Here is a 22,931-nt window from a genome sequence, read left to right as displayed (position 1 = left end):
ATACACATAAAATACACCCACATTTAGAAAACAAGCGCTAAAATATCCAGAACCAGAAGTGACTTTTATGTTCCACAGTGGAACTCAATACAACTGCACCTCTTATAAATGAGCAGAGGCATACAGAAAGACTTGTATACATGCCAAAATCTCATTTACCTATAGTGCATATGCAGAAAAGCACAGTGAGGTCTGCACTGCATACTGGAAGTCTCCATTACATACAGTGCAGGAGTCTGGATGATCAACGGTGGGTTAACCATCAATGGTCACTATTGGTGATTAACCTCAATGGTGTGAAAATCAACGGCTGGCAAGCATCAATGGGTTTGTCCACCGATGGTCAACCCTACTTTAATAATTGCAGGGCAGCAGGTTAATCGGAACTATGCTCTGTGTCCTGGCACATGGAGGGGGAAAAAAATTACGTTGTGCTTATGCCATCGTCGGCGGAGAGCTATTGGATATCTGCCATCGATGGTAAAACAATCGACCATTGGTGGTTAACAATCGATGTTCGGCCATCCCTAGGAGGAAGCTGCAGTCCCATCGCTGGATCCACACTTGCGCTCCAGTTATACCATGTTCACATCCTAGTCATGCCCTTTTTTTCCCATAGTAGCACTTTGGTAGGATCTCATGCCTACGAGTTCCTGTTCACTATACGGCATGATCAGCTACTCTCGTGTAACATCATGTCGGGCACAACATGGCTCTTTATTTTTTTTACATGAGCAATAACTACTATGGGACGTATTCAATTAGCGGCAAAAACGAGAAAAAAAAAATTGCACCCAACATTTGCGCAGTCTTTTTTTATTTCAGTTTTTTCCCCTCGACCCAGCCGGCAGAGAGTTCACAGCACATGGACAGAAAGAGCCCATCCCAACAGGCAGCAGAAGGACAATGATGGATGTGTGGTACTTACAGGTTGCACTCTCTGCCCACTTTATCTAGGGGTTTGTTCCACCCAACATTAAAAAAACTATGGAGAGAACTCTGCATTATATAATAACTTAAACCTCAATTTCCACTTGACTCCTTTTCACCTGTGGTGTCAGGTGTACTTTATTATGCGGGACATAGATGTAATCGGTACATTGTTACTGTGACACCTTAGATTAGAACCTGAAGAACAAGCCCTACATCTGTCGTTGTGCCACAACTAAACCTGAAACGTGGCCACCTGTCAGATTGCTTGTCAGATGTGCATTCCAGTTTACAGACAGAAGTACCTTATGGTTATTCCTCATTACTGATGTAGGGAGAACAAGGTGTCCAGTTATGGAGACCAAGTATTGTGACTATCAGATCTGCTGCCCCTAATGATCTTCATTTTTGTAGGGCAAATGCTGGGCGCTAACCTTGATGGTGCACTGTACACGCGCTTACACATCATACAAACACCACACACACAGGGCCCTGGTTGGGATTGAACACATGACCTCAGTGCTGCGAGGCTGCAGTGTTAGTCACTGTGCTACCGTGATTCACTCCAAATGTATTTTCTTATATCATGGAATCGGACTGGATTTATTCAGGAATTGTTACGGCTTATCACAATTTACACTGTAATGTCAAAATCTCATTTAGGAGTAACTGTTACACCTATTGCCATGAGATCAGCTGGGCCTCGTTACTGGGGTGTGTGTAGCCTCGCCTGGAAACTTGGTCGGGGCATATTTATGACTCCTTAGTGCCCCTGATTACTTCTACCTGAAACTGTTTTTTTTGTGAGTCCTGGAGTAAATTGTACTTTGTCACTCAGCAAGACACTGTGCAGAAGGGGTGGGGCCTAGTGTGTTATTCAGACATTTGTACAGTATGTTAAAGGTCCCATAGCATTATGCATAAAACCAGCAACACATGGGCCAATCGTAGGTCGCCTATCTGGACATGTGGGAGAACAGATTTCTTCCGGGTTCACTGGGACCTGGTAGCACGTTTGGAAGATTACCAAACGCACAGGCCAATATTGCTGATTGAGCTTTTGAGCGCATTTACTGTACCAACATACTAATTATCTCATCTGGTTATTATCTGGCATCAGGCTTATTTTGATTTCGGGGGCACAAATGCTACACATTAGGACCATTAATGTCGGCATGTGGAATGCTGACATTGTGCATGGACCGGCAGCGGAAGGTTGGGTTTAGGCTACACCACATGGGGGAGGGTTAGGCTACGGGAGGGTAAGGGTTAGTTACACTTACTGCCGGAAGTAGTCCGGACATCCCCGCTGGACCGGGAAGATAAAGCTGGAGCCGTTGTACCAGGTAAGTCATCAATGGATACATTCCAATCATGCCGGCTTTTCATCAGTCGACATGATAAATGTTGACAAAAAATACCCTGCTTCAATACTGCATCATGTCCTGCTTAAGATATTTGAAATTGTGTTTAACCTTGTTACCTATAGGAGTCCATAAAACTATAATCTGGTGTTTGTTAATGCTCCTAATATGCAGCATTTGTGGCCCCAAAACCAAAAGTCTATTCAGATTCCAAAAGATGCCCTGCATTGTTACACAACAAGTCTGTAATATGCATTGGGGCAAATGTCTCCTCCAACATGCAATCCTCTTCTCTCCTATATCTTTCGGTATAGCTCCTAAACCATTTCCCTGCACATGTGTGTAAATAATGGCTTTGGCGTTAGTTGATCCGATTAACCTGTATTATTTGCAATATGTGGAACTAACATAATCTCATGCTGATAATACTGAGATCTACCTTTCCTCCCCCGACCTCTCCCCCTCCCTCCTCACTTATCTCCAACTGTCTCTTATCTCTTCCTGGCTGTCCCAGCGATTTCTTAAACTTTAATATGTCTAATGCTGGCCATACAAGGTGCGATTTGTAATCGAATCTGATGTCGCATACGATTTCCCTTAAAAATTCTTCCCTTCAGTTTCTATTAGATTTGTGTTTTATAATGCAGTGATTCCACATAAGACCATACGATTTTGATCTATCGTGCACTATTTGAATTGGCGGTGGGGAGTGGCCAGGGACATCACAGATCCTACATCGGATCACAGAGGAACAAAAGTACATACGATGTGTCACATCGTACACGATCGGTTGAGATCTCTCTGCAAAACCATCTGATCTGCGATCCAACATGAGCACGGCGGGGACACGCATCGGGGTCACAGAACACACAAAAAACCTGTTATGATACGATTGGTCTGTACAACCCGTCAAAACTGTCCATATCGGGTAAAAAGTCGTACCGTGTATGGGCACCATAAGACTGAGCTCATCTTCCCACCCTCCCACATAACCTCACTTCCTACTGTTTCTTTATCGGTTGATGGCACAACTATCTCCTCTAGCCCCAAAGTGCGCTGTCTTGGAGTTATCCTGGACTCTTCCCTCTCCTTCAAACCACCTCTCGCAGACCCTTTCTCACCCAGGATGCTACTAAAACCCTCATCCACTGACTGGTCATCTCCAGATTGGACTACTGTAACCTCCTCTTATCTCATCTCCCTGACTACCACCTCTCTCCACTGCAATCTGTCCTTAGTGCTGCTGCTTGGGCTCATCATCCTCTCCAAACGTTCTGCATCTGCCTCCCTTCTCCTACAAGCCTTACACTGGCTCCCCTTCAGAACACAATTCAAGGTTCTTGCACTTGCCTACAAAGCCCTCACCTATTCCTCTCCCATTTACATCTCTGACCTCCTCTCCCTTCACACTCCTGTTCACCTAATGCACGCTGCCTCTCCTGCCAACTTATTACTTCCTCCAAGATTTTGCTGGTGCTGCTCCCTACCTCTGGAACTCTCTCCCTCTCCCCATCAGACTCTCCAACTCTCTCTACAAATCTTCAAACGAGCTCTCAAGTACCACTACTTCCAGGTTTCATCCTAACCCAATGCTCCTTGCTCCGTCTACCCCATCTGTGTCACGCCTTTTTGTCTGCTCCTCCCCATCAGAATGTAAGCTTTACGTTCAAAGCCCTCTAACCTCTTGTGCTTACCCTTAATTACTGTCATCTACTCCTCACTGCCCACCTAACACTTGGTTGCTGACGCCCTGTTGCTTATTTGAGTGTTCTGATCGTTGATGCAGCAATGTATATAAACCATGTCCTTGTCCTGCATTGTACTGCAAGTCACTGGTTTCTTCCCTTATATATGTACTTTGTAAGGCGCTGCAGAATATTTGTGGCACCATATAAATAAAGGAGGATGATAATCTATTTCTAATACAAAGTACAGCTTGAATAACATTAATTACCCCTTTGGTGAGTGAAGAAGTCCAGATATAGATCGATCCACTTTTTTTTTTTTTTCTTTATTGTTTTTCTCTCTGATATTGTGTATATTGTTATATGTATGGCTTGATCTCTGTTGTGCGTATAAACCTCTGTTTCTCTGTGAGGCTGGACAGTGAGATGCTGATCTCACATGATCCTTGCTACACCTTTTGTGTTTGTCATTCCCTGATCTCCACCAATATTATTCTTTTGTTTTGTGTAACTAATTTGGTGCACAGTGTTTCATTGTTGTCTTTCATGTTTACCTCCATGGGACTTGTGTTTACAGATCTTGGCATTGGCAGTGTCACTGTGACCGTGGGAAGCTGGCCATACACTGACCGATAATCATTCAGATCAGCCAATGAAACGGCTGCTCCGGGCGCTTATCGTTCAGTGTATTAGTCTTCAGATTCACACCTGGAATTAGGGAATCCAATCCTGGGATCAGCAGGATCCCGGGATTTAGGGCAAAAAACGGCGGGATTTCAATCCTGGGATTGGTGCCTCCAATCCCGGGATTTTTCGGGATTAAAATGCGCGGCTTGTCTTCAGCCCGGGGGCAGCGCTGAGCACTAGTTTTGTTGGCTCAGACGCTGCCCCCAGGTCTCCTACGGCTGTGCGACAATGTGTGACATCATGGAGGTCACACCTCGTATCTGCACACCAGCCCGTCCCCTTGTACAGCAGTGTCCGCCGGTCCTGGAGGCTGTTTGCTGTGGGTGGCCAGCATTGCTTAACTCCATCATGAGTATCCTGGGAATCCCTGGTTTGAGGGTTGTTTTTTTTTTTTTTTTTTTCTTCAATCCCGGGATTGAAAAATTGAGGCGCCATTGGCCTCCCTACCCGGAATCGCGATCCCTTCACGGTTGTGAGCTTATGAAGTAACGTGGTAGTTATTGAATGATGCGCTGGTATAGGCCACTTGAGTTCTCTTTTGCCGACTTGTTTTTCCATCAGTGTAAATTTAGCGCTTCCATATTACAGATGTAAATCACTTCTGCCATTAAACATAATTCACTTTTTGGTTCCTTTTTTAAGGATGTTTTTGTAACCTAAGCCAATGCAACGTGTTTTGATCTACAGTGTTTTGAAATAAAAATATGACTGATAACTAAAAATGTCAGTATAAAATGTATTCAGTAAATACATGTTGCAGGACACTGAATTAGTAGCTTTTTTTTTTTTTTTTTTCCCTAAAAAATGGAGGTGACCTTGGAGAAAAAGTGCCTTCTAAATTTTGATTAGGTCTTTTTGAAGGTATATGCTGGGAAAAGGCAGTGAGGGAAGCATTCGTTGGGTGCCGTTATAACCCGGGGTGCCTGTATTATGTTCACCATGGATAGAAGTTCCATCTCTTAGGGGCAATTGGGAAAATACTAGAGGGTTGCATATGCAAGGTACAAAGAAATGTTATTTCTGCTAGATGGAGCGCCACATTCACCCATAATATGTACAGAGAGAAACAGGTTTTCATATAATACATATGAGAATTTTTATTTTCCCTGTAGAACTAATTTGCTGACTATTTTAGTTAGCTACCTAGAACACTACTTTTTAAATAGTATTGCATTTACTACATTACAGTTCTGTAGTATTATTGCTATTTACAGAGGTGTCTCTTCACATCTTTGCTGCAATTGCGCCGAAAAGCCGCTCTTGGTGCGCCAGTCCCTGGAGACTTTGGTAGCACCGGGCGTCTCTTTTGTGTGTTTATTTGCCGAAAATGCTTCTAAGTCACAATGCGAATCGGTCGCTCACAAATATACAAGTGTTGCATATTAAATTAATCAGCACAGTCTGCTGGTGTGTCCTTTTCACATCGCATTGTGACTTAGAAGTGGTGTTTTTGTCAAAAAAAGATCATCGATGCTAGCGGAGTAGCACAGAACCTGGTGTCTCATTCACGCCAGGCAAGTCGCGCTGCGTGGCATATTGCGGCTAGATGTATGAGGACTCATCTGTAGTCATATCGATTTATATATAGAATGAGCATGTATTTGGACAGTGGGAGAAAGTCTCAGCACCCTGGGCAGACCTGCATGATCACATACTGACGTACCTTGATTGTATTTTTGTATGGTATTGCTGTGATAGTCTCTTTGTATGGTATTGCTGTGATAGTCTCTTTGTATGGTATTGCTGTGATTGTCTCTTTGTATGGTATTGCTGTGATTGTCTTTGTATGGTATTGCTGTGATTGTCTTTGTATGGTATTACTGTGATTGTCTCTTTGTATGGTATTGCTGTGATTGTCTCTTTATGGTATTACTGTGATTGTCTCTTTGTATGGTATTGCTGTGATTGTCTCTTTGTATGGTATTGCTGTGATTGTCTCTTTGTATGGTATTGCTGTGATTGTCTCTTTGTATGGTATTGCAGTACTATAGTTGTGTGTCAGAGGTAGCGCTAGTGAGTTATGCACTAGATTTGTTATGTGTCAGAGTTTGCTGCTTGTAAGGCTATCCCACACCTTTATATGTTTAAATACCTCACAGGGTTGGTCCTGGGAGCTTTCTACGAACATTGTGGGTGGATTACTAAATCAAAGTGTAGTTTTCTATCTTTTACCGAACATCCTGGAATTAAGACTAATAGATCACACTAGTGCATTCCTTAGGTCTTCTTCAACAGAATGGTGCTAGTGTACCATTACCCATTAGTACAGGGATTCCCATCCTCTGTCCTCAAGGCACACTAACAGTCCAGGTTTTAGTGATATATCCAGGCTTGAGCACAGATGGTTAAATCGAAAATAACTGAGGTACTAATTAAGTCACCTGTGCTCAAGTATGGCTATCCTTAAAACCTGGACTGTTAGTGTGCCTCGGGGACTGTGGTTGGGAACCCCTGCATTAGTAAATAAATCAGATTTCCCCAATCTAGTTCAAATTAGAATGTTTTTCTGCATCATGGATCCAACATGTGTACAGCTTGTGTTGTGTTTTTTTTTTTTTTTTTGTTTTGTTTTTACTTCGTATTCAGAACATTTTCTACACTTAAAAAAAATAAAATAAAAAATAGCTGTTGTGTGTATTCTATTATGTTAATGTTTTGCCTTTGTTTCCTAAAGAGCCCTGGAGCTCCAACCGTTCTCCACTAAACCGCTCCTGCGACGAGCAATGGCCAATGAGTCCCTTGAGAGATACAGACAAGCGTACGTGGATTATAAGGTTGCACTACAGATAGACAGTGGGATGCAGCTGGCCAATGACAGCATAAACAGGTAGGTTTCTTCATGCTATTGTCACACATGTATTATTAGAACTACCTGTCTTTTAATAACTGCGCTAACCTACCACCACTTCCACTGACTCGCACCTCCTGCCGATTTATATCCCATTCAGTCCTCCGGTGCCATACCGCTAACAATGCTTGCTGTCCATCCGGACCTCATCCTGCACCTCCTCTCGTTCTCGGAACATTCCCTTGTAGGCCAGACGGTGCTTCCTCTTCCTATAACCTGCCTTCTTTCCATACACTGCCACCATAGACCGCCATACTACGACTCCACCAACAGTATTATACAGCTGCAAATAACCAGCACATAATGAAGGTCAGAGACCAGTATGTATTTCACCCCCTGTGTCCCCAGTATATAATACAGGCCTAAACACACAGTGGCTATGTTGCTGCCTTGCATCTCTGGGCTCCTTATCCCCCCATCACCTTATGGAGCAAAGACACTGTCAGATCTGTCAGATGAACGATTGAATGATTTCTGACTGCATTAAAATGAATGGAATCGTCCAAGTCTGACTGCAAACACATCAGATGTCAGATATCGGTATCTGACCATCGGGAACGCGCATCGTTCAAATCGTTCATCTGACAGATGTCAGATTTTCCTTCAGATATGAACGAGTGAACGATTTTTTAAATAGTTGTCGTTCAGATCTGAATAAAAATCTGACCGTGTGTATGCACCATTACTTTCCAGGAGTTTACTCTCCAGGTGCTCAGCCCCCATCTCCCCTCAGGAGCTAAAGTCTGAATCCATAGTTTGTATTCCATTTTCCAGCCATTTGCGGGGCAGATGTACCATTACAAGCCAGTGATTGTGGCCCCCTAAAACAGGTCCCTCCAGTATGATACACAATATATATATATATTTTACAGGTATTTTAATGTTTTATTTTTATAAAATATTTTTCATTTTTTAAACTGCCACATTGTAATATGCATAAACGGAGTTTGCAGGCAAACAAAGCAAATTTCCTAATCTAGTGCATTAACTGTATTATGTTTCTTAAATAAGCTAAAAGTAAAACTCACTGCTTTTCTTCAGGGGTAAATGAAACTAAATGTACAGTATGAGTTTCCTTCCTCCAGTTACACATTTTCATGAAGTAACTTATGTGTAACAGTTTATGCCGGCCGATTAGTATTTAGTTTTGCCGGAAAGGGAAGTAAACACTACAGAGGTCACTTGCTAGGATTCACTGATTGCAGACACCACAGCTTTGATAAACCTAGGGAGCCCAGTATCCGGATGGAAGAGCTACAGTGTCTAGATCAAATCCCAGGGGCCAGGTCGCCCTGGCTACCAGATTTTGCAGTGAGGGAGGAAGCAGATCCTCATCAGCTCTGGTGGAGAATCGTGCCTATAGTATTGCAGTGTTCATATCCTGCACAGGAGTGCATGTGCTGAGTGTCGCCTGCGGTGACTGCTGTGCCTCTGTCCATCCCGGCCTGCGCTGACGACTCCTCTCCATCCTGGCCTGCTCTGATCCCTGCTGTCTGTCCCAGTTTGATCCTCCTGTTCGTGTCGGCTGTCTCCTATCTCCGGCTGCATAAAGCTCTCCAGTAGTAAGGTCTATGCATGGCCAGTGATTGAGGAGAGGGATAGTGGTATGGCCATGAGGGGAGGGGGGGTTTATTGTAATTTCTGGCACCATTGTTTTATGTGAAATGTGGTTAGTTATTACTGGAGGGTGGAGCAGGGGAGCTGTGCAGGGCAGTGAGGGAGCCTCCATTTTACTGTATCTCTTCAACTGTGACCATTTTGTGGATTAGTATAGAGGGTATAACTGTTGCATAACACACAGCTGTGCTCCTCACTCCTGTAATTTTTTTTCGGGGGGGGTTGTCTAGCTCCGACACTTTCATCCTGGCTCCTAGATTTTAGAAAAATTTGTCAAGCCCTGGTCTAGATACAGTCCATAGGTCGACACCAGATGGTCAACAGTGTTGAATGGTCAAGAGGTCAACACAGAAATGGTTGACACATTGTTTTTCATGATTTTTAGGGTAAGACAGTGGGTTAGACGGCAGAAGGGGATGGATAGGGTTAGGCACCAGAGGTAGAGTTGGGTTTAGACACCAGGGGAGGGGGGGGGGGGCTAGTCCTAGGGGGAAGCGTTAGGGTGAGGATTAGGGCAAAAACAGTGTCAACCTTTTTTACTTGACCTTTTGACCCTGGCAACCTTTTACCGTTGACCATCTGGTGTTGGCCTATTGACTGACTGACAGTGTATAGATAGACCATCTTTTATACAACCTCTGTCGTTTTTATATTTCCAAGGACATAATTTCTAAGTCATTATGGATTTTCCATGTGCAGATGATGACGTGATTCCTGGTGTGTTCCTGTCACAGCTCCTCTAGTGTAAACTTGCATTTATCTCCTTTCCTTTGTCTCTTCCAAACAGAATTACGAGAACATTGATCGATCTTGATGGACCGAACTGGAGGGAGAAACTGCCCCCTATTCCGTCAGTTCCTGTGTCTACCCAGTTACATCTGCGTGAAAAAAACATGGCTGCCACGAACAATATCCGCCCAGAACGCGTAACTGGTATGAGCCGTATCTTCCTACATACTCTGGCGACATAATGCCAACAGGGTCAACTTTTATATTGCTATCTCTTGCATAAATCACCATAAACCTTTGTATTACGGTAGTATACCCATTACATTACAACACTAACATTGCAGTAATATGCCGGCAGCTGACTGCGGAGAGAGGCGGCTAATTTGCTGGTGTGCTAGTAGAATGATGTACCTGTTGCTGCTTGCAGAGCATTCCATTCATTTCAGCGAATCGTCTCTCTCTTATTGGCTTTGCATTGCTGTGGAAATAATGCTGTAATGCCAAGAAGATAACATGCTGGACAAGTAGGATTCTAAAAGTTCATATGTTTCAGACTGATACTTTGAGAGCGGCCTAGATTTGTATTCATTCACGGTAGAAATAAATGTCCATACTCTGTGGTCCTTGCTGTCAGTGATTACTATGCGTCTGATGGGAGGTAGATGCATAGTCGATACGTAAGCTGTCAAAATGACCCAAGGACCCCTGTGCACCACACCATTCACCCATTATAGAGGTTGCACTGGCATCACAGAGCACTTGTACCGGCCTTTACTGTAAACAGACGTATTTATGCTTCTAGCCAACTTTGTCTAGCCGCAGTTCTGTCTACATTCCCTCTATGATAAAGAACCATGTTTTGGGGTCAATTCAATTAGACATGAAGTAATCAAGTTCCAGTTGTTACAGCACCGCAACGCCCGGCCCAATCTCGCCATAGACGTGCAGAATTTTTGTACGTGGTTCAGAGGTACTGTAAGTGCAGCATATAGCCGCACTTATGGCCGCAAGTAATTTAAGGCTAATTGAATTGACCCCTTAAATTTGTAATGCCGGCATGGCTAAAATGCTATTAAATAACATTAGTACTGTGTTGGCGTTCTCCGGTCTACATTAGGCTGTTGACATTTTCATACGGAACCCAGTCTGAAGTAGAGCTGAACATGTCTGTGTCTTAACCAAGTGAACGCAAGTACGGGTGATGCAGATCTGTATGCATTTCAGTCACATCTCCACTTGCGACTAAGTAGGCGTAACTGGGCCATTACAGGGAGTAGGCAAAGTTCATAGGGGGTGCCCATAGGGGGTATGCCTATTTCCAGTATACACTTTGTTTCAGATCTAGGCTGGTGCAAGTGCGCTGGTGCTGTCCGTGGCATATCTATAATGGGTGCATTGTGGTGCACAGGGGCCCCAGGCTGCACACCCTGAACTCGGAGCAGAGCCAACTGTTTGCCGTTCAGCTGGTGTGTGTGTCCCCACCCCCCACCTGTAATCTGCCGATGGCGCCATCTTTTACATGACTTTACGTAAAGTTGGTGCAAGTGATGGCAAAGACAGTGCCAGAGCCTTTGCTATCTTCTGCCCATCTGCCATCCTGGGCCATAACTAGGGTGGTATGACATGTGTCATGGCACAGGGCAGGGGGTGCTGTTCGGGTCTGTCAATTTTCTGTTTATAATTTATATTCACTTGTAGCTTCCTCTTTTTCTTCTTTTATTCCATTCATCTCCTGGCCGCTCCCTGGTCACATCCCCGGGCACCTTCAGCCACATCCTCTTTTATTTAACACACACATTTCAAAACACTTCAATAGTACAGCTGCCGGCGCTGTGTACATACAGATCTCCCCACCACTGATACACAGCGCTCGTCCTATACCTTCAGTCTACACTGCCAGCTCCAGGCTTGTGCACTGTTGTTCTGATGGATAAATCCTGCTGCAGATGCAGCTTCACCAGCACTCTTACATCTAGAGCTGGTGAGGTTATACTGCATAATTATTGTGTATCACTGCAGCCATTGTATGCACACTGTACTTGGCAGTGACACCTGGATAACAATGGTGTAACGGGATCGGCACCCCTTCATCGCCGTATGGGACAAATCAGATTTGTCGTGGCCCATACAGATGAGACCACACCCCTTTTCTCTTTCATCCACTAGGGGACACTGGAGGTGCTTACGCTGGGGTATAGAGGCGTGGATAACTGGAGCTGGCACTTTAAAATAATCTAGAAGTGTGAAGCTCCTCCCCCTCTATGCCCCATCAGCCCTCAGTTTAGAAAATGTGCCTCTAGGAGCTGGTCACTACATGCTGTGCTCCAGCAAATACATTTATTTAATTAAATTTTTTTATTTCAAAGCATCTTTTACACTCCTATAGGTACCCTTCGCCACCTATCTAAAAGGTGGGGTCCGGGTACCTGGCGCCCTGGTGTTTTAGCAAACACCAGGAAGGAGTGTGCAGGGCTCATTCTAAAAGAGCTCCTGACAGCTCCTTATCGCCACAGCAGATCTTCACACACAAGAAGAGAAGACTGCTGACCTGCAGAGAGAGAGAGAGACTACAGGGGACACGCAGTTAGTGACAAGCTGCGCTTCCCCCGGCTCCTGCCCCGCTGCCCGGCGCTGACACAGCATGCTGCGCTGTGTTAGTGTGTGCATAGCGCTGTTAGACAGCGCTACAAATGTCCCGCTGTCGGCGCTGCCCTGCGCTGTGTTAGTGTGTGCATAGCACAGTTAAACAGCGCTACACCTGTGCTCTGTGTAAGGGAAGCCCACTGTCGGCGCTGCCCTGCGCTGTCTGCTGTGTGTACACAGCGCTTCACGCGGCTCCCTGCTTCTTCCCTCTCCCCGCTGATACATGTGGGTAGCGGGGAGGGGGGGGATGGGCCACACAGCCATAATGGAGCCCTTAGGGCATGAAGAGGGGGCGGAGCCTAATCAGCGTGGGCTCTCTCGCTCCACTATATGTGGCAAGCGGCTGTAGATAACAGCGTGGTTGCCATTTGTTAACTGTTTCATGCCTGTATCTCTCCCTTATCCAGGAAGAGTGCAGCAGCCTGGCATGCGGACGCAGAATCCAGGCGTGCAGTGGAGGGTTTACCATTCAATGGCGACATGCTGTTTGGCCCGGAAGTAGACAAATGATATCCCAGGCCACGGGGGGGGTAAGTCTTCCTTCCTCCCGTCAACTGCATTGGCTCCCAGAAGAGCTTACGCTGGACCTTCGTTTCATTCCTTTCGTGCGCCACATTCCTTTCGTGGGAGAGCCAGAGGGGCTCCCTCCCAAGCAAGAGGCGACAGAGGTAGAGGCCGCCCACACACGGTTGCACGTAGACAGGAGCCTAAGCCAGCTGAGAAACAGGTGGCATGACTGTCTTCCGTCCCACCTGGGACCACCTACAGTGGGAGCCCCCCTGCAAAGATTTCAACAAGTTTGGAACCAGACGTTTCCAGTACCGTGGATCCGCAGACTAATTTCCCTGATGTACCGAATAGACTTCGAGGTTCCCCCTCCACCTCGGTTCTTCACTACAAGTCTGCCAATACCTGCAGACAAGGCCAGGTTTCTACAGGAGGCTATCCAGTCTCTAGTAGTATCATCTGTGCTAGTTCCGGTTCCAGAACATCAACGAGGTATGGGGTTTTACTCGAACCTGTTTGTAGTACCCAAACCGGATGGATCGGTCAGGCCAAAGTCATTGAACCTGTATCTGAAGATGTATCGGTTCCAAATGGAGTCTCTGCAGTCAGTTATTGCGAGCTTGGAACCAGGAGAATTCAAATTATCCCTGGATATCACGGATACCTATCTCCACGTTCCCATCTGGGAACCACATTCCAACACTGTTGGATAATAAACTTCAAGAAATCAAATCTCAATCCGTCCCAGAAGCTCCTGTTTTGGGCATGTTCTTAGATACGGCATCACAGAGTAGCTTCCTTCCAATAGACGAGAGCCTGGGATATCCGGTGGTTGGTTCATCTGCTCCTCAGACCAAAGAAGGTGTCCCTCCTTCGTTGTCTGCGTCTCCTGGGGAAGATGGTAGCGGCCTTCGAGGCACTACAGTTCTGGCGATTCCACTCCAGGGTGTTTCAGCTGGACCTACTAACACAGAGGTCAGGGTCTCTTCTGCTTCTACACCGACAGATCCGTCTGAGCCCAGCTACCAGAGTGACCCTTCTCTGGTGGACACAATCCAACAAACTATTAGTGGGACGGAGATTCAGAGTGTGGGACTGGATCATCGTAACAACAGATGCCAGCCTTCGAGGATAGGGAGCAGTAGTCCTCGATGATCACTTTCAAGGTCGATTGTCCCCTCTAGAACACAAGTGGCCCATAAATGTGTTGGAACTCAGAGCGATTTACAATGCTCTGATAGAAGCAACAAACAGAGTTTCTAGGAATTCGTCCGGTAAGGGTTCAGTCCGACAACGCGACGGCCGTCACATACATCAACCACCAAGGAGGGACTCGGAGTCGCAGGGCCAATGCAGAAGCAACTCAGGTTCTCAGGTGGGCCGAGAGCCAGTCGGTTATCCTGTCGGCGGTATTCATCCCGGGTGTGAACAACCGGGAAGCAGATTACCTAAGCTGCCAGGATATCCATCCCGGGGAATGGAAGCTTCATCCAGACGTGTTCAACGCGCTGATACGTCGATGGGGATGTCCTCAGGTGGACCTCATGGCGTCACGATTGAATCGTCAGCTCCCGATATACATGTTAAGAACTCGAGATCTGCAGGCAGTGGCAGTAGACGCTCTGACAGTTCCGTGGATCTACGACTTCGTTTACCTTTTTTCCTCCGATTCCACTTCTTCCTCGACTGCTAAAAAGGATAAAACACGAGTCAGCCTCTGTCATTCTCGTGGCTCCGAACTGACCTTGGAGTAGTTGGTTCTCGGACCTTTGGTCCCTATTGGCAGACGATCCGTGGCCCCTTCCTCTGCGCCCGGATCTGCTGCAGCAGGGTCCTTTCATGCACTCCAACCTAGCGCAACTGCGTTTAATGGGGTGGCTCTTGAAACCGATGTCCTAAGACGCAGAGGAATCCCAGACTCTGTTATTCCCACCATGCTACGCGCCAGGAAACCAGTTTCGGCTGCGCATTATCATAGCCTCTGGTGTTCTTCTATCTCGTGGTGTTCCAGTCGGGATCTTCCCTCTAGGATTTTTCGGTGTCCCGGTATTTGCTTTTTCTTCAGACTGGTCTGGATTCTGGCCTTCGTCTTGGAACTTTAAAGGTGCAGGTTTCTGCCCTTTCCATTTTCTTTCAACGGAAATTGGCCCTCATTCCTGAGGTACAGACGTTTCTTTAGAGAGTCTTGCGTTTGCAGCCTCCTTTTGTACCCCCGATTAGCTCCCTGGGACTTGAACCTTGGTGCTTCTGTTTCTTCAGTCGTCCATGTTTGAATCTTTGGAAGAGGGTGATATTAAGTACTTGTCTTGGAAGACTGCCCTCTTCCTGGCTCTAGCATCGGCTCGTAGAGTTTCAGAATTGAGTGCTCTGTCCTATAAGCCACCTTACCTTGTGTTTCATGCTGATAGGGCGGAACTCCAGACGGTAGCCGCCTTCCTTCCCAAGGTAGTGTCGGCTTTTCATATTAATCAGCCTATTGTGGTACCATCTTTGGTGGAGGACTCTGGTGGTTCTTCTGCCTTTGGTGTTGTCGAAGCTCGCCGCATCTATGTTGACAGGACTATTTCCCTCCGTAAGTCTGAGTCGTTTTTTGTCCTCTATGATGTGGTTCGGAGGGGTTGGCCAGCGTCTAAGCAGACTTTGAAACGTTGGATCCGGCTGACCATTCATCAGGCTTATGTTAATGCCGACCGCCGGCCTCCATCGTCCATTTCGGCTCATCCCACACGTTCTGTGGGTGCGTCATGGGCGGCCGCTAGGGGAGCCTTCACATCACAATTGTGCCGCGCGGCCACTTGGTCTTCAGTTCACACGTTTGTCAAGTTTTACAGATTTGTTACTTTCGCTGTTTCGGCATACCGTGTTGGCTGCCTAGTTCTGCAGGTGCCGCAGAGCGCTCCCGCCCGTGGGGAAAACTTTGGGACGTCCCCAGCGTAAGCACCTCCAGTGTCCCCTAGTGGATGAAAGAGAAAATGAGATTTTGGTACCTACCAGTAAATCCTTTTCTCTGATTCCACAGGGGACACTGGACGCCCACCTCAGCGCTCTTCGCCTGCCTGTTCGGTATGTTGTATGTTTTGATTGTGTGTTCTTCTCTCCCTTTTACTCCACTTGTTCTCCATCTCCTCTCGGTCTTCATTTTCTAAACTGAGGGCTGATGGGGCATAGAGGGGGAGGAGCTTCACACTTCTAGATTATTTTAAAGTGCCAGCTCCAGTTATCAACGCCTCTATACCCCAGCGCAAGCACCTGCAGTGTCCCCTGTGGAATCAGAGAAAAGGATTTACCGGTAGGTACCAAAATCCCATTTTTCACATGCACACAGGTTTGTGGGTCACATGCACTTTGTGCATCCTGGTATTACATGGAACTTGGCACTTACACACTCTGGGGCTGATGACGAGTTAGACGCTCATTCAAAAATGAGCGCTATGGCGCAGCGCGTAAACGTCGCTTCCTGACACCTATATGCTGAGGCGCAGGTATCACATTGATCTTCCTTCTCGCGTATAAATCGGAGTAGCATAAAATACATATTTAATATACAACCTGAAAATGATGTAATACGCACACAATCAATGAATAAAGCACCTACACACTTCAGCGGCGAATTCGCAATTGGCCAATCAGAAGTTGTTTATACAACCATTGTCATCAATATATATATTTTTTTTGCCAGCTCCCGGGCGTCCACCATTGATATAGCTACGTACAGTCATACATAGGAAGGTGAAATCAGTAACCAAAGCCGCAGCACTGGTCATACCACCCCTTTATTATTAGCATGTAATAAGTGCAGCCTTAAAGGGCATAAAATATTCTCCTGCAGCAAAATAACAGTATAGATCCATTTTAATTGCACTATAATGATCAAAATCCTGTATAAATGGTGAGCTCTGGTGCCATCACTTCTTCTGTGTTCCTTACTACTTATGTATTAGAAGTTATAATGCACGCCCTACTGTAAATTATTATGGCTATTGGAAGAAACCTTTCATCCACTACAATAAAGATAATGTCTCATTTTTGTCCTCTATGACCTGTATAATAGCACTCTGCTTGTTGCTGTGTATGGTAACAGAACTCCTTGGTAACTAGTGTCCTTGTCATTTGCAGTACGGAGTATGTTGTAGTATTTTCTCTACTTTGTATCCTACAAAATCATTTCTATTGAAATGAATGTTAAATAGAAACAAAATATATTGTGCAGATTAGGTACAAGACTTGTATATATGACTAGATAAAGTATAACGGGTTTTATCTATCCAGGTGACTCCGCCGAGGAGAACTTCTCGTCTCTAAAACAGAAAGGGAACGATCACGTAAAGAAGGGGCAGTACAAGGACGCCATGAAGAATTATACAGAGTGTCTACAGCTAAATCCTGAGGAATGTGCTATATACACCAACAGGTGAGGACATATTACACGTACCAGCATTGGCTTTCACATACGGTGACCTGCGCTCTGACTGGCTCATTGTGATACCTCTGGTAGCCTTGTGCGTTGTCACACGTGTCCTATGGAGCAGGTAGATGTGGTCTAACCAGTCTGCCTCCATTTATAACCTCCTCTCATTCTTCAGATGGTTATACAAGGCGGTAGGGACTGGGTATGTATACTTCTGTCTATCTTAGGTCTCTCTTTCTGTGGGTCTTAAAAGTGAATGTCAGAACAACATGTAAGGAATTTTCAGCTGTATTGACTCTCTTGTTTGTGGAATTCCCGTATTGATGTATTTGTAGACCCACCAATTACAATTGATTTGTTTTTCTAAATATTGCCAATAAAGATTCATCTGCAGAATGGAATAGATATAATTCTTACTCCTATCATTCACAAATATTTTCTACACCTGTGCTTTTAGGTAACTGTATAATGGATAGATACAAATCAGAGATTTGGGATATAGGATGGTCTTTTACAGGAATATGGCGGTGTGTAGTGAACAACTGAATTATTTTCTGCATAATTAGAGGAGTTCGGGCATTGAGGGGAAGGTTCATCCCCCATCAACGTATGGAAGATGTATTTTTCACATTTGGCTTTAATGACAGGATTTACACTGACGTGCACATTGTCTGGCTGACCAGCGACGTGTTTCAGCTGAGCCTACACTTTCTGTTACAGAGCTCTGTGCTACTTGAAACTGAGCCAGTATGAAGATGCCAAGAAGGACTGTGACTGTGCCCTGCAGAGGGACGCCTCCAATGTCAAGGCTTTGTACAGGCGAGCTCAGGCCTACAAGGGATTAGAGGTAAATGAGGGATCTGGCCACACTGCTGCTGCTGAAATTCTGTCCCACAAGCAACTTATTTTGTAACCTGGTTTAGTAATCGGCTTCTCTGCCTGCAGTCAGGAAACAGTGGGGTCACTGGTGGGAGGTCCGGCAGAGGAATTCCAAACACCTACTGTAAAAGTAACACGCCTTACATGTCTGTACAGAATAAGTATGTATATGTGCGTTGTATAGGGAGGAGGAGGAGGAGACTCTACTGCTGTAATCACATTAACAACCTCAGGCCAAGTCTTACGTACCGTCCTAGATTATGATTGATGATGGCGTGTGTGTGTGTGTGTGTGTGTGTGTGTGTGTGTGTGTGTATTTATGTATATCTATCTATCATAGGTTTGCAGGTCTTTTCATGTTGCAAAACAGTTTTTCAATAGAATATATAAAAATTCAACGGCAAAACCTTGTGCCTCCGTCTGTCACACTTGTCTCCCTTAATATCCATGGGGGATTAGTGGGAAAGACCAGCTTGGTCACTTGAATTGAAATTGAGCTGTAAGTAGGCAGGTGCAGGGGTGCACAAAGCTATAGCACTAAGCGCCTCAGGTTTGCCTTTTCTTTATAGCAATGTTACAGGGTATAACACGCACCTTTCATATTGTGATTAGCGTGTAGTTGGGGCATATCCTAAATCAGTGTTATTACTTATAACTTCCAAAGCCTGGCTTCCCACAGCTAACACTGGCATCTGTCCTGCCAGAAACTAGACGAAAACTGTTTCATTTCCTCCCCCACATGAGCACAGTGTGGCGCCAAATACCGATTTGCGCCATTAGCAATGCACATGTCTACATCAACCGCATACTCACAGCTACTCCTTTTTTTTTTTTTCTTTTTTAAAAAGAAAATGGAAGGCAGTAGCAACATCTACCATCAGAGCGTTACAGCAGTGCAGGCCTCCACACGTTTTTCTAAAATCTAGGAGTAAGCTTAAAGTTTAGGAGCCAGACCATCACCCCCAACGAAAATATAAGCGATTATGTATAGACTGCCATACAAACCCCTTCAATGCCACAGACCGGGCCACATGCCATTAGACCACCACACGTCTCTTAAATGCCAGTCAGACCCAGCCCCACATGCCTGTCTCTGGTGCCCAATGTATAGGTTACCACACAGTATTGCCCCCCATTCATAGCATGCCATGCAGTAGGGCCCCTAATCCATAGCATGCCATGCAGTAGGGTCCCCCATTCATCGCATGCCATGCAGTATTGCCCCCCATTCATAGCATGCCACGCAGTAGGGCCCCCCATTCATAGCACGTCATGCAGTAGGGCCCCCCATTCATAGCATGCCACGCAGTATAGCCCCCCCATTCATAGCATGCCATGCAGTATAGCCCCCCCCCCCCATTCATAGCATGCCACGCAGTAGGGCATCCAATTAATGTTATAGGGGAAGACCTTAAAATAAAATGTTGGCAGTGGGTGATTTGAGTAAATGACACTAGTTACCCGGCAGAGGCATGAGGTCCATATCACTCAGTGGTGTGGTAAGTGCAGAGGGAGGGGGGGTCTCTGGGACTGAACAGTGCCCAGACTGGCTTCAGAACCGGGCACCTAGTAAGGCACAGCAGGAGGCCATTATAGTTTGGAGCTATTTGGGGAGATGGTGGCATGATTTAAATGAACAGCCAGAAGCAACATGTCTTACTACGTTTGCTCTGATTCTCCACCGGGGATGTGGGGGCCTGGGACCGACCGGGGATTGCTGAACTTGTTGCTGGGATATCCTTGGCTTCTGTGGATTTCTCCCACCATTGGTAATTCCAGTCGTACTGGCGATCGGGAGTTGTCGAGCCCTGCCGCACAGGTACATAACGTCAGTTACCATGGTTTCAAACACCGTAATCTTGGTAAATATACCCTTTAGTGCTAAAGTTTTCTCCTGCATCATTGTCCTGTGAGGCTGTCGCCATTTCCTCTGATAACGATAAAGCCTCTAACGTCGTCATGTTTATCATAATTCTCCTGGCTCATATATAACTCTGTCATACAAAGTCCACAAAGATGTGATTCCTTAGTTGGAATCTAACCCCCGGCCACAGAGCTTCCACTCAAGTCTCTCTGCTCCCTCAATGTACATCTCACATGTGAGTCTAGTAGTAGCTAAACATAACACTGAGCACTCACAACTGGCCAGTCCTAGGGCTAATGCTGCCCAGACACTACAGGACATAGAAACAACAGCACAGTTACAACATTGTAATCGTCATTTCTATGTCTGTGATGTGCCTACACTGAACGTTCAGTCGTTCAGTGTAGGCACATCCATCATCCACGTGATTGTCAGGTTGACCAGCATGTACGGACGATGAAAGATGTCAAAAACGACCAATAGGCACACGCATTGCTGGTCGTTTTTGACATTAGACTGCCCGATTTGCTTGCGATTACGACGATCGTTATCGCTAGGTTTAATCGCCTAGTGGATGGGCAGCATAAGGTGTGTGTGTGTGTGTGTGTGTGTGTGTTTCTAATTAATTACAATTTTCGCCATTAATGTGTAATCTCTTACTGTAGAAATATCAAGATTGCGCCAATGATCTTCGGAAAATGATGTCACTGGATCCAGGCGTCACAGAGGCAAAGAATCTCTTATCGGAAATCACACCCTTCTTGGCTACCGAGGGACATGAAAAGCAAAGAAAGAAGGTCCTAATAGAGGAGGTATGTCATGGCGTCCCTTTAAAAACTGCACTAAGATGATTTCGCTTTGTGCTGTGATGCAGACGCATGAATGAAATCCCGCTACACAGATGTGTCCTCATACACCTCTCCGATTTGCGCCATATGGCACAAGACGCTTGGCGCTATCCCCGTGCACTTTTTAGTAAATGTTGGTACTTTTTCCTCAATATTGCAGCTTGGTTCTCATATAGGGACTGACTCCGAGGTGGTCGCAGTGTCCGTGTGTTGCACAGGTGAGCGGATATTTTCTACTGCGCATAAAACTCTTAAGTGTACGCTGTTGCAGAAGGGAGCGCTGGCATTAGGAATGGCGAGAAGGGAGCGCTGGCATTAGGAATGGCGAGAGAGGAGCGCTGGCATTAGGAACGGCGAGAAGGGAGCGCTGGCATGAGGAACGGCGAGGCAAAACCATGGGCGTTCCTTAGCGGTCACTGGGAGGTGGCCTGCAGTGTAAACAAAACGAAAGGCCGTCTCATGGGTGTGCTATGGCAGTGTCACGGGGCGCGTCGGTGGAAGCGTTCTCCGATGCAGAGCCGCAGCCACAGTGGAGTTGCAGAAGAAGACACAGCGCCTGCCATAGGCTGGTGCAGGTGGCGATGGTGCACACAATGGTGGGTTGTTTAGAACCACCGGCGGAGTTGCATTGTCCACATTGCGGTGCATGCTACTATACAAGGGGAAGGCTGACACTAGCATTTGCGCATTATCGCAGCTTCAACTTCGTAAAAGAATTGCAATCACGTCTGCAATAGCGTCCACCGCTGAATTGGGCTCTTAGTGCACTAGGTACTTTGTTATAAAAATATGAATCCTAAGAAAGTAACATAAAGTCGCAGATAAAACACAGCGATGCATGGCTCGGGTCACACCTGTCTTTTGCCGCCTTACCCTAGATTGTGCTACTTTTTCCTCAATTTTGCATCGTTTTGTTTATAGTGTGCTAGACACTTGGGTTTAGTGTTTTGGCGCGGCTAGGGAGGCCAATCCTGGGATTTGGGGCTAAAAATGGCCAGGATTTGGAAGCCTCCAATACCGATCCCAGCATTGGCCATCATTTTTGTTGTGTTGTGTTTTTTAAATGCCGGGCAGCGCTGAGCAGCTCCCAGAAGAGTGTTTAGACGCTGCCCGGCTCCTGCTCCCCCCGACTGGCCGCTGCAAGCCCCACCAGTAAGTAAATGTAAGGGCAGGGCGGGGGCATTTTTTTTTTTAAACCAGGCCAATCCCGGGAATCCCAGGATTGAGAGTGTGTGTGTGTGTGTGTACGGTAGTCAGGGATCTGTGGGGTTTGAATATAAACATTTTATATGTATGTAAATTAATTTCTATATTCCTTCAGTTATGTTCTTTACAAAGGATAACAGGGAAAAAGTGTTTCTAGCAGAGAAATCATTTTGTATTGGGCATTTTTACATTGATCGGTGTAGAATTATTTGCATGTTTATAAGAATGAGATATTGCAGGGAAATGGTGCTGTGTATTGAGGGAGGTAGTAAGACTCTGTGAATCCCGGTCACCAGGGAATGCATTGCAGGAAGTCTCAGCAGGAGGTTGGGTATAAGTCTGCTTATATGTTTAATTGGTGACCTCGAGGAGGTTTTGTTCCTGCACTGATTGGATTCAGGCTGAAAATAGCAAGTGTAAGTCCCACTCCAGCCCATGTGAGTCTGCTCTCTGGGAGTGACACTTTATCAGACGTGTGATGCACTATGCTCTAACCCCCTCCCATATATGCAGTGACCTGTGTTCCGGCCAGAGCTTTTCCCAGTACAAAAGCTGGAAACTGCAGTTTCATTCTCTGGTCAGAAAGATCGGTAACTACCTGAGACGTTCAAGAGCCGCACTTTTGTATCCGGTAGCATGAGCTATGTTAGAGAGATCTGTTAGTGGTATTTGTTGTTTTATTACATGCGATTTAACAAAACAGGGGTAAGGATTGA

At 45.9% G+C, this 22,931-nt stretch overlaps 1 protein-coding gene across 1 annotated transcript in view; it reads left to right on the top strand.

Moving 5' to 3' along the window:
• Positions 1-22,931, top strand: part of SPAG1 (sperm associated antigen 1) — a 120,506-nt gene that overhangs the window by 88,973 nt on the left and 8,602 nt on the right. Inside the window, exons 13-17 of the mRNA XM_088442685.1 lie at positions 7,341-7,493; positions 9,919-10,064; positions 17,280-17,421; positions 18,139-18,265; positions 20,827-20,973. Coding sequence (XP_088298811.1) covers positions 7,341-7,493; positions 9,919-10,064; positions 17,280-17,421; positions 18,139-18,265; positions 20,827-20,973 — 715 coding nt within the window. The remainder of the gene's footprint in view (positions 1-7,340; positions 7,494-9,918; positions 10,065-17,279; positions 17,422-18,138; positions 18,266-20,826; positions 20,974-22,931) is intronic.

Source organism: Taudactylus pleione, unplaced genomic scaffold, assembly GCF_031769625.1.
Source record: "Taudactylus pleione unplaced genomic scaffold, aTauple2 ptg000314l, whole genome shotgun sequence".
Taxonomy (NCBI): domain Eukaryota; kingdom Metazoa; phylum Chordata; class Amphibia; order Anura; family Myobatrachidae; genus Taudactylus; species Taudactylus pleione.
Note: the sequence above shows the minus strand (reverse complement) of the source record. Positions and strands in the feature narration are given on the sequence as shown.